General features: G+C 39.9%; 1 protein-coding gene across 4 annotated transcripts in view; it reads right to left on the bottom strand.

Annotated features, from left to right (window-relative positions):
- Window positions 1-12,959, bottom strand: part of LOC126416283 (testis-expressed protein 2) — a 301,194-nt gene that overhangs the window by 136,763 nt on the left and 151,472 nt on the right. For all 4 annotated transcript variants that reach the window (XM_050083929.1, XM_050083932.1, XM_050083930.1 and 1 more), the window contains one exon: window positions 2,076-2,235. In XM_050083929.1, the coding sequence (XP_049939886.1) occupies window positions 2,076-2,235 (160 nt within the window). The remainder of the gene's footprint in view (window positions 1-2,075; window positions 2,236-12,959) is intronic.

Here is a 12,959-nt window from a genome sequence, read left to right as displayed (position 1 = left end):
CATTCACAATATTGTTATTGACATGTCCAAACACAATAGCTCCTGTCTGCCATGTCTTCATCATGATCTATCTTACTGCAGTAATTGGCACATACACACCACCCCATTGGCACATACACATCACTTCACTGAAATGGCTGAGGTGACTAATATTCCACAAACAAAAGTGTTCTATTATCATACATCATCATGTATATGTCCATATATAATTTTGGAAAAACTCACAGTGATGTTTTCTTTTTTATTCCCACTGAAGGAATTTTTCCCACTCCTATATCAGAATTCTCAGGGCTTTCTGTTGGTAGGAGACCTCAAAACAGTTTTACAGGCATTAGCAACGAAGTTATCTCACGCTTAATTTTTAACAGTTACCACAAATGGGTAATGCTACACTAGTAATGAATAGCTATAGTCACTGGGATCTACACGATTACGTCTTCCATCACACAGAAAGCAAAATGTTAATTTACACATATACTACAAATGTTGGGATAGATCGCTTCTCATAAAGTAGGAGATGCTGAGCATAAGATGGGCACAAAGAAAAAACTGAACAAACTTCTTTCTGCCTTTCACAGTCACCTGCCCACTGTTCAGAATGTCCTCTTAGTTTGTTGGTAGTGATCTTTCTTCAGATACATACTGCATTCAATGTTTGATTTTCTATCAATTCATACTCAATTTATGATGTCCCACTTTCATACTGACATGTAGCAGACAAATCTACAATCCAAAAAAATTATGAAACAGGCAATGGCAGATGACATGCAGGATACGAGAAGAATTTTTATTTAAAAAAATCTTAAGATAAAAATGGGTACAAAGGTGCAACACTCATAGAAAATCTTGAAATTCTATGGGAACAGTTCATCGCAACACATTACAAGATGGGTTGACTAAAATAGCTTCAGTTCTATTAGATGATGTGCATTTGTGAAATGGAGAAATTTAAACACAGTATGCTAATTGTATTGTACGTAACTGATTAATTACCAATGGGATCCTTAGAAATATGTTACTTCATCTGTTGGCTGTGAGTCAATGAGATTTTCTATTTAGAGTAGTGGAGCTAAACCACAGGACGGATAGCAAAATAAATAAACAGGAGGATACAAATGATTGAGAGTGTGTTTGGAAAACTAAATACAGATTTCAAAATGAAGTTTCTAATGTATCTGAACCGAAAAGTTTACAATAAGATGTGTACTACCACTTTTGACTTATGGCACTGAGACACTGACTATTAATGTGAAAACCACTGAAAAAGCATGTTTCGTAGAATACACAAGATACCAAACAAATAGATCAGGGAACATATGGAGTAAAGATGTAATTATGACAATGACAAAATTTCAATGGAGATGGATGGGACACATAAGAAGGTGAGCACAAGGTAGAAAATTATGGAGGTTCTCTGCTGGATTTCAAGAGACAAGAAAAGACTGACACAATTACCTAATGGAAGGCAGGTTAACAGCTGCAGAAAACATATAGGAGCAGCAATGAAGACTGCACTACATGGAAATGTTAAGGATCTTTATCCAGCAATTCACGTCAAATGGATTGTGGTGGTGGTGGTGGTTGTTGTTCATCACAGATTACAATGGTGTGCTGAAGCAGGAAATGAATGTAGATCTCTGCCTTTTGTAGACAAAAAACTTCCAAATGAGCTATCAGGACATGTCTCATGTACAGACCTAATGTTCCCTTTCAGGATTTTCAGGGGCTAGCTACAAAGTGCAATAATTTTGAATATTAAGGCCAATGAATAAGATCTTACATCATGTAATGCACTTTGACCCTTGATTAAGTCATATTATCTGCCTTTGTCTCTCAAAAGAATTAGAGGTGCTAGATTGACCACAATCCACAGCAGAGCTTTTAAGGAGATTAGTACAGGAGCACCATCTTCAGTCCTCACAAGTAAACAGGTTATACATTGTTACATACCTGAATTGTTGTGGTATTGTTCATGAAAGTTATGAAACCAGTTAAAAACCTATTAGTACTAGCACACTCAAGTAATCAACAAAACAATAACCAAGAAAGTATGAAATATCCTTAATTACACTTACCATTCTTCTTTCTCTCGGTCAGTTCGCGCAAACAAGTAGAGACAATTGTGGTCGATAGTAGACTTTTCAATATGACAAAATGTGTCATCATCACTAAGTTCACCACTCAGTTCTTCATCTTCCTCTGTTGCTGAGACTTTATCAGACTCTGCCACTGCTTCTGTTATGCATGATGAAAGATTATGTCACAAAAAAGTGAGAATAGCTAAAAACTGATGCAAGGCCTGCCTTATTGAAATATTAAAGAGTATGGGTCCCAATCTTACCAAATATGCAGCAAACAAAGAGGTATTTGTTTTCTTCTGGAAAATGTGTGAAGTACAATCATATTGTTGTTCCAAACCAATTCTAATAATGTGCAATCCCTATCACTTCTGGTATCATATCTGAAGTTTCCTACTGAAGATTCATTCCTTAGTCTTTGCCCTACTTTCACAATAAAAGTCCCTGTCATCAACTTGTAGATGTATTTGCTGTCATCTACAACCTTTTGCTACTTTCCCCAGGGGTTCCTATCAGTAGAAATGAAGGTAACAAATAGTCCATACTAAAAGTCTGAACTGACGGGATATGAGCACAGTGGTGTGGGATGTGCAAGCAGAGGATGACCTTTAAAGGTCACTTTAGAATTTTCTTGAATGACCCAAGAAACTGTGGCTTCAACCAAAATGTTTTCCTACATGAAATTAGATTATCTCCAACTTCCTACAAAAAATATCCTACTCAGTTTTATATAGGACTAATAGTTTCTGTACTGAAGGAGACGGTAAAACTGTAGGTTATTAAAAATAATGCTTTAATGTTATAAAAGTAATCTTTATTGTTAAATGAAGTGGGTTAAGAACAAAAGTATTACATGAAACTTCCTGGCAGATTAAAACTGTGTGCCTGACCGAGACTCGAACTCGGGACCTTTGCCTTTCGCGGGCAAGTGCTCTACCATCTGGGCTACCGAAGCACGACTCACGCCCGGTCCTCACAGCTTTACTTCTGCCAGTATCTCGTCTCCTACCTTCCAAACTTTACAGAAGCTCTCCTGCGAACCTTGCAGAACTAGCACTCCTGAAAGAAAGGATACTGTGGAGACATGGCTTAGCCACAGCCTGGGAGATGTTTCCAGAATGAGATTTTCACTCTGAAGCGGAGTGTGCGCTGATATGAAACTTCCTGGCAGATTAAAACTGTGTGCAAGGTTCGCAGGAGAACTTCTGTAAAGTTTGGAAGGTAGGAGACGAGATACTGGTAGAAGTAAAGCTGTGAGGACCGGGCGTGAGTTGTGCTTCGGTAGCTCAGATGGTAGAGCACTTGCCCGCGAAAGGCAAAGGTCCCGAGTTCGAGTCTCGGTCGGGCACACAGTTTTAATCTGCCAGGAAGTTTCATATCAGCGCACACTCCGCTGCAGAGTGAAAATCTCATTCTGAAAGTATTACATGTTTGTACCACGTTTAAGTGCAGTAGAATCATATTAAGGGATAAATTGTGGAACAGGGTGGAGGGGGCAGGGATGGATAGTAGGAGCACAAGGGAACATAGTTCATCAGATTATGGTCATGCATGTTCCTCCTTCATAGGTCTACAAACTGAAGAGAAAGCAGGTGGTTTCCTACTCTCTCTACCCCACTACATCACTGAAAGCCACTACAGGATATTTCACAAAGCTATACTAATCCTTCAGCATCTCACATTATGAGTCACTAGCAAAGCAATGTGCAGACACTGTAAGTAGGTGTGGGTCCTTTTTTTTCCCCCACAGTGTGAGTTAACATGACATTGAATACAAATATGAGTTGACTACAAATATGAGTTGGCAGTAATACTAATGCAAGAGAAGTAATGTGCAGACACTGCAAGTAGGTGTGGGTCCTTTTTTTTCCCCCACAGTGTGAGTTAACATGACATTGAATACAAATATGAGTTGACTACAAATATGAGTTGGCAGTAATACTAATGCAAGAGAAGTATGGGCGGATTCTACCTAACACTGCACATTGTTGTACACTAATTGATGGGAAATTGATTCTTAGTCATCCTGTACAGAAGCTGTAGCATTCTTCTGGGAAAGGTGACTTCCTCCACCATGAGTGCAGCTTACTATTCAGTTTAGGGACAGACTATACCCTCCCAGCATTTCCTGTCCAATTCTCATATGTAAGTAGACAAAATAACTTCATTGAGCTTGTGCTTACATAATGGAGTTATTTTCAGTTATTAAATTATTATTTATTTGCATTGGTAAGTGAGCACTTCTGTAACATTCATTCTTATAAACAATGGCTCAGAAGTGCTCAGTCTGTACCTGTTATGTTGTCAGTGACATACGCAGTGTTGATGGGAAAGGGATTGGATTGGACTGGACTGGATTGGTAAGTGTGGCATTAGCCTTTATCTCTCACTGAAAGCTTGTTGTAAAGTTGTGTAGTTCTGTTGTAGTTATTTAGTAGTGAATTACTGAATGACCAGAACATTACTGCACTTCTGTCACCATTATGATAACTGAAACATCTGCTGTTTCATAAGATCTACTGACCTACTTCATTTGCAGAGGGAGACAATTTAAGCTTCTGGGTTTCTTCAGATGCTGGGAGAGCTGAGGCTGGGGTTATGCATATGATACCTTTCACACGGTAAAAAGAAGTCCTCTCAGTGATACTGCTGACAATAAAATGCATATTGACAGTACATTACACTTGGGACAGGCCCTTCAGTGTGGGAATCTGCTGACAGCTCCAGCTGTTGAAATTTTTTACATAATAGCTCACATAACAAGTGCAAATAAGTACTAATTTAACACTATATAAACACAATCTCAGTGAAGTTATTTTGTCTTCTCACATAAGATAACCGCACAGAAAAAACTGGGGAGGTATAGCCCATCAGAATAATGAAAAGCAAGCAGCATTCGTGGTGGGGAAAGTTGCCTTTCCCAGAAGAATGCTACAGCTGCCAAACAGGACAACTAAGAATCAATCTCCCCTCCCAAAGTGTATAACTGTGTGAAGAGATTTACGTAGATTCCATCCATGTGGGTTTCTTGCATTAGTATTATTAGTAACTCCTATGTGTATTTCATATGCAGTTTGTGGAAAACAGCCCTCACCCCTTGGGCATATCTGCACACTGTGTTGCCAGTGATTCACAAGGCATGCTGCAGACACTTCGTATAACTCTGTGAAACACACTGTAATTGCTCCTTGTTACATAGTGGAATAGATAGAGTAGGGAATCACCTGCTCACTCTTCATTTTGCAGAGCCATAATGCGGGAGAGTGCACGAGCACACTCCAGCGACCCATCTTTTATTGTTTTTCTACCCTTAATCCCTGCCACCTCCACCCTGTTATCTCCCCAGAACACGACATTCTTTTATTGCACATAAGATATGGTACACACACTTAATATTGGTTCTTAACCTACGTCAATTAACAGTTCACAGTTATTTTATCTCTGTTTTTATTAATCTGTGATTTTTCCATCCTCTGCAATGCAGAAACTATTACTCTCACAGAAAAAAATTAATAGAATCTTTTTTTTTGTAGGAAATTTAATGTAAAATTTGTAGGAAATTTAAGTTTGTACTCAGAAACATTTTTATTGCTAGCTGCAGTTTCGGAGTTCTTTAAGAAAAAAAATGATAAATTGGTCAGGTGCGAATAAGTCTTGCACTCTGAGGGTTCCACATGCATTTAATTATATCCATAGACAATTCATACACTCTGGGAATCAACAATCTTGACAATTTTTGTCTGTTATTGGCATTGGTACTGGCAAGATATTGGTTCTGGGGATTACAAGAAGGACTTAATTTCAAGTTTGAAGTCAGATAACAAATAAAAAGAGAAATATTTGTTATAAATTAACAATTTTCTGATTTTTTTCCCTTTACTTGCACTGTAAAACCTTGCTTCTTTCCAAACATCATGATTCCAGGTCAACATGGAGTAAACTATAAGTTTTGATGAGCAAGTTTGAGAGTATCAAATATGTGACATAAATGGCCATATCTTTTGGACTGGCTTAGAAGCTAATGTTTATTACACCACCAATGGACCATTGACATTACTGTGTGACATAAGTTTCAACTTGATAGGTCTACTGTTCCAGAGTAAACACTAATATTCTAATTAAATCACAGAATGAGGAAAAGCTGCAGGAGGCTGCATTATTAGTTATGCATACCTTAATGCACTGGTTCAGGATCAATACGCTCATCATACACTCTGAGAAAAAAACTGTGACAGTTAACTTACACACCACATTAAACCTCCATCCTGCAAACCCAGTTCTCATTACTGAAGGAAAAAATGGGTTGAAGGTCAGTCATACAAAATTTCTAGGCATTCATGTTCAGGCAGATTTGAACTGGGAGGTGCACTTAAACAATTTAAATAAGAGCCTGAATTCACTAGCATATGCTGTTAGGATCCTCACTCAGAATACAAGCTGCTCGTCAGTGGTAACAATGTACCATTGTAGTATACAGTCGCTACTTATGTACCGAATAATCTTTTGGGGGAATTCCACAAATTCTACAAAAACATTTGAAATACAGAAAAGGATTATCAGAGGGTGATGAAAAAGCTAAATGCAAGGTTTCCTGTAGACCACTTTTCAAAGCTCTCGAAATATTGCCGCTGCCTTGCTTGTATTAACATGAAATACTAATTTTCACAAAAGTGAGCAGCTTAAAAAAGGAAAACCTCTTCAGACACAACTACAATATACACACACATGAAACTAGGAAGAAGATGAACCTACACATGAAACAGTAAATACAAAAGAGTGTATCAAACTGGAGCTATGTTATATAACCATTTGCCTGCTTACCTAAAATGGATTTAAAATAAAGTTAAAACAGTTCTTGCTTGACCACTGCTTCTATTCTTTGTCTGAATTTATGGAAAACTGTAATAAGTAAATCCTATTTACCAAATTTTACTAAATGTCAATTCATAATATAGTTTATGTTGTGCTTATCATGTCATCTCACTTAATAACTGCTTTTATCACACGTAGAAACAATGTAGTACACCAACCTACATTATTATACATTTTGATTATGTCAACAATATAGTCAAAATGACTACTGTATTGTAAATTAACTAGGTTTACCACTGTCCTATATCACATGTACAAACAATGTACTAAAAGGAGTCTTGGACAAATAAACAAAGAGAAAAAGGGGTTTTGACAGATGGACAAACAGACAAACAACTGGTTAAAAAACAACATTTATTATTTTTATTATTTTGTTTGTGTGTGTGTGTGTGTGTGTGTGTGTGTGTGTGTGTGTGTGTGTGTGTGTGATAAAATTACAAATTAATAATTTCCAGAGTGCCCCCTCCCCCCTTATGGCAAGAACTGCTTCCAGTGATTGTTCTGCAATTGTGTAAGCATACAATAATGGCTCTTTGGGTTCTGTCTATACATTTACAATACATTACATTTGTTTATGTTGAGGGCCAATGGGAATTCCCTGCACCAAGTGTCGATCCTCTGCAGATCTTCCTGCATTTTCCCACAATTTCCTAGCATTGCAAATTGTCTGAACACAACAGTACTATCCATAAAAAGCCTCAATGAATGTCCAACATTATCTACTGGTCATTTATATATATTGTGAAAAGAAATGGTCTTATAACACTCCCTTGCAGCACATCTGGAGTTACTTTTTTGTCTGAAGACCTCTCCACTGAGAATGACATGCTGCATTCTGTTCAGGAACTCTTCAATCCAGTCACACAGTTGGTCTGATGTTCTGTACACTCATATTTTGTTGTTGAGTGGCAATGCTGAACTGTATCAAATAGCTCCTGGAAGGCAAGGAACACAGCTCTACCTGGGAGCCTGTATCTACCGCTTTCCAGGTCTCTTGAATAGTAGAGAGAGCTGGGTTACAAACAAATGTAACTTTTGGAACTCTTGTTGATTGTTACAGAGAAGACTTATGTTCTCCAGAAATGTTACAATATGTGAGCATAAACACATTCCAAAATTCTACAACAGACATATGCCAGAGACAAAGGCCTAAAGTTTTTTTGCATCTGTTAGATCACCCTTTTTTAGACAGGGGAGAGCTGTGCATTTTTCCAATCACAAGGAACACTTTGCTCCTCCAGATACCACAGCACACTGCTGAGAGCAGAGGGGCATGACACTCCTGCCTACCACTGCACAAAAATTTGGAACTACACAATTTTTCCCCCCATTCGACCTTTTTTGGTCTTTAATGACTAGGCTATAAAATGAAAAGCAAAACCTTATATTCCTTGAGATGCAAGTGAATATTCTTAGAAGTTCAAACTGTTATGGGGAAAACTAGAAATGCTTAAAAGAAATACATGTGGATCAGTGCTTTGTGCAGAAGGCTGTATGATAAATTGTTCTCTGTAGTATATGGAATGCAAATGGTTACTAAAGTGAAGGGATAATTTTCTATGTAGCTTTTCGTGAAATAGTATGTTTCTTACAACAAGCATTTGTCAGCTCAGATTTTTCAAAAGTTCCCTGTAACTCTCCTGCAAGTCATCCAAGCTTGTTACACTTTGTTTTGATATTATTTATACTTGCTAGTACCGTGTTCGTCCAGTCTGACATGTATCCTAAACACTTGAGCAGCAACCAATCCATCCCTGGATTAGTACTCACAATCAATCTATTTAGTAGACAACTATCACATCACCAATCAAAGCCCACCATTTGTTTCAACCAGAAATGAGCAAATCGGTCCACTGTTGTTTTGAACGGCAAGGATTGCCTGGCTGGACTCCACCAGCTGTCAGATATGTCCACCTACAAACATTGTCACAGTGACCCCATCCCAGAAATCCAGCAGGATCTCCAGTCACTCCTCAAATCCTTAGACCCACACCAGAATATCTCCCCAGAGTCCATATCTCTGCTCACCCCTACCACTCCTCGCACTCCTACCTTCTACGTGCTTCCTAAAGTCCATAAAACCAAACACCCAGGATGCACCATTGTGGCCAGTTACTGTGCCCCCACTTAGAGAATCTCTGTTTTCATAGACCAACACCTTCAACCTATTACCCAGAACCTACCATCCTATATAAAAGATACCAACCATTTCCTTCACAGACTCTCCACAGTTGATGTTCCTTTACCACACAGTGCCCTGCTCGTCACTACTGATGCCACCTCTCTTTATACTAACATCCCTAATGCCCATGGCCTTACCGCTGAACACTACCTGAACATTACCTTTTCCAACGCCTGAAGGATTTCAAACCAACAACCTCCTTCCTAGTTGCTGTGACCAACTATATCCTCACCCACAATTACTTCTCCTTTGAAGGCATCACTTAGAAAACAAATCCGATGTATGGCTATGGGCACCTGCATGATACCATCCTATGCCAACCTATTCATAGGTCATCTGGACCATCTACAGGAATCCTTCCTAAACACCCAGAATCCTTCACCTCTCACCTGGTTCAGATTCACTGATGACATCTTTGTCTTCTGGATTGAGGGTGAGGACACCCTGTCCACATTCCTCCAGAACCTGAACAACTCCTCCCCCATATGCTTCATCTGGTCCTACTCAACCTAACATAACAAGCCATCTTCTTAGACGTTGACCCCCCACCTCAAAGATGGCTACATCAGTACCTCCGTCCATATCAAAACTGCTAACCACCAGCAATACCTCCACTTCGATAGCTGCCACCCATTCCATACCAAGAAGTCCTTTCCACACCGCCTAGCCACCCATGGTCGTTGCAACTGCCGTGATGTGTGGTCCCTCTCGAAATATACCGAGGGTCTTACTGAAGCCTTCACATACCATGATTATCCTCCCAACCTTGTACAAAAACAAATCTCCTGTGCCTTATCCTTCCAGTGTCAAACCACTTCCCAAAGTCCCACCGTCCTGCCAAAGAGGAAGATTCCCCTTGTAACCCCTCCACAGTGGTAGTCCACAGAACCTACACAATGTACTCGTCCATCGATACATCGATACACAACCCCTGCTCCCAACCCCTTACCTCATGGCTCATAAACCTGTAATAGACCTAGATACAATACTGTCCCATACATCCTCCCACCACCACCACCACCACCACCACCTCCTACTCCAGTCCAGTCACAAACATCACCTGTCCCATCAAAGGCAGGGCTACCTGTGAAACCAGTCATGTGATCTACAAGCTAAGTTGCAACCACTGTGCTGCATTCTATGTGGGCATGACAACCAACAAGCTGTCTGTCTGTGTGAATGGCCACTGACAAACTGTGGCCAAGAAACAGCACACTGCCCAATGACTGCTTCACAGCCTGTGCCATCTGGATCCTTCCCATCAAAACTAGCTTTTTTGAACTGTGCAGGTGGAAACATTCCCTGCAATATATCCTACATTCTCGTAATCCTCCTGACCTCAACCTTCGTTAGTTGTCGTCTTCACCCACCCAGCCCCTTCCCTGATCCCACTCCAGCACTACATAGCCCTCATTCCACCATTGCACCCAGGCATTTAACTTCTCTGCTTTTCTGCCATCCCTCCACCACTCCCCTGCTGACCGCCTAACCTCCCAACTGCACATAGCTGCCCTACCCTCTCTCCACCTCGTACCCATGCGCTTCCCAGCAGGATTGCACTATCCGCCACCCCCACCCTATTATCCCACCTCCTTACCCCCAGCCAGTTGCCATCCCCATCATGTACTGGTGCTGCTGCTCGCAATGTGGCTTCAGTTGCATGAGACTGCAGTTATGTGTGTGTGAGTTGCATTTGTGTGTGAGTTGCATTTGTGTGTGTGTGTGTGTATGTATGTGTGTGTGTGAGCGCATGCGCGCGCGCAGTCTTTTTGTTGTGGCTATCTGCACCTCAGTATATCCGCTGTATGGTGAATGGCAACTTTCCTTTTCAAAATATGTTTACATTCCATCCTGGATTTTACAAATGATGGAGGCTATTTATAGACCTTATCTATAAGGTCGTACATCTGCATATACGAAATAAGCACGGATGAATGACAGAGCTTATTTTGTGCACTTAAAAGAAACCTATGAAAATATGGAGGTTCTCCTGAAGGCATTAAACTATTCGAAATAGAAAGTAATAGGAATGCTGCTGGGACAACAATTAGGCTTTACAATGCTTCCTTATTTTCTGTGCCTCTGTGATAGTCATGCACGTGAATCGCATAGGAGTAGAATATAATGGCCTATCAGAACAACAATGAATTCTGGGGAGAAAAATGTCATAAAAGTATTTCTGGTGATATGAGAGAAAATTATCCTGCTGCATCTTCATCTTAAACTGGAAATCATGAAACAGTTCATCAAAGCATTGGCTGAAGATGGTGATTGTTTTAAGTATATAAGTTCCAAATTTTGTTTTTTGACTGAGGCTGTTGTTAATGAAAGAATATTTGAAAAGGTACTGACACAAGAAGAATGACTGGATTGGGTAGGATTTAGGATGTGTGTGACAATTTCTTAGGGACTAGGAAACACCCAGATTTCAAAGCCTTGGTGGAAAATATGTTGATAACTCTGAATAATTTAGGATGCAGTATAAGCCTTAAAATCCATTTTCTTCATGACCATCTTGACTTTCTCCCTCACCATCATTATGTGGGGCCGACGTACACCGCTGGTGGTCATGGAAGGTGCCGTAATGGCTGTATGATATGTGAATGCCATCCTCCAACCAATAGTGCAACCATATCGGCAGCATATTGGCAAGGTGTTCGTCTTCATGGACGACAATTCGTGCACTCATCGTGCACATCTTGGGAATGACTTCCTTCAGGATAATGACATTGCTCGACTAGAGTGGCCAGCACGTTCTCTAGACAAGGACCCTATCAAAAATGCTTGGGATAGATTGAAAAAGGCTGTTTAAGGACGATGTGACCCACCAACCAGTCTGAGGGATCTACACTGAATCGCCGTTGAGGAGTGGAACAATATGGACCAATAGTGCCTTGATGAACTTGTGGATAGTATGCCACAACAAATACAGGCATGCATCAATGCAAGAGGACATGCTACTGGGTATTAGAGGTACTGGTATGTACAGCAATGTGGACCACCACCACTGAAGGTCTAGCTGTACGGCGGTACAACAGGCAATGTATGGTTTTCATGAGCAATAAAAAGGGCGGAAATGATGTTTATGTTGATCTCCATTCCAATTTTCTATACAGGTACCAGAAATCTTGGAACTGAGGTGATGCAAAACTTTTTTTGATGTATGTATAAACAGTTTACAGGTTAATAGTATAGCTGTTCTTTACTAACATATTAAAATGTCTTAATACTGTACAAATATAACAATTCTTTATATCATTATTACTGTTTCCTCATGTAGGATAGCCAAAATCTGACTTCAAATTCTTCTACAGAGGCAAGCAATTAACAAAAATCATCCTTCAGGATTAAAAGCCTTGAATAAAAATTTAATTTCACAGTCCTGTGTTATCTGTTACATGATTAATACATAACACAAACAATAGTTGTACTTTTAGTTTCCTTGAGGACACTTGAAATTACTTCCACGTCACTCTCATATCAGAAATAATTTAAGTGGTGAGGGTAAAAACTCATCAAATAGATGAAGTTTTGAGTCATCTATGTGCACATAAACAAAATTGAGAATTTTGATAGCATTCAGACAAACCCTGGTTCACGCTATAGAGCAAGCGACACACACACACACACACACACACACACACACACACACACACACACACACACACAGCCAAGGAGAGAAAACAGATGAGGAATGGAAAGGAGTGTTGGGGAAGGGTGGCTGACTCCCAAGAGGGAGAGGCAGCAGGAGCACAGGATCTGAGTGTGGCTTGTTCCGGCCAGAGGCAAATCGAGTTTTACATAGTGCATATTGTCAGAGGATTAGA

Source organism: Schistocerca serialis, chromosome 8, assembly GCF_023864345.2.
Source record: "Schistocerca serialis cubense isolate TAMUIC-IGC-003099 chromosome 8, iqSchSeri2.2, whole genome shotgun sequence".
Taxonomy (NCBI): Eukaryota; Metazoa; Arthropoda; class Insecta; order Orthoptera; family Acrididae; genus Schistocerca; species Schistocerca serialis.
This window is presented reverse-complemented; position numbering and strand designations above follow the sequence as displayed.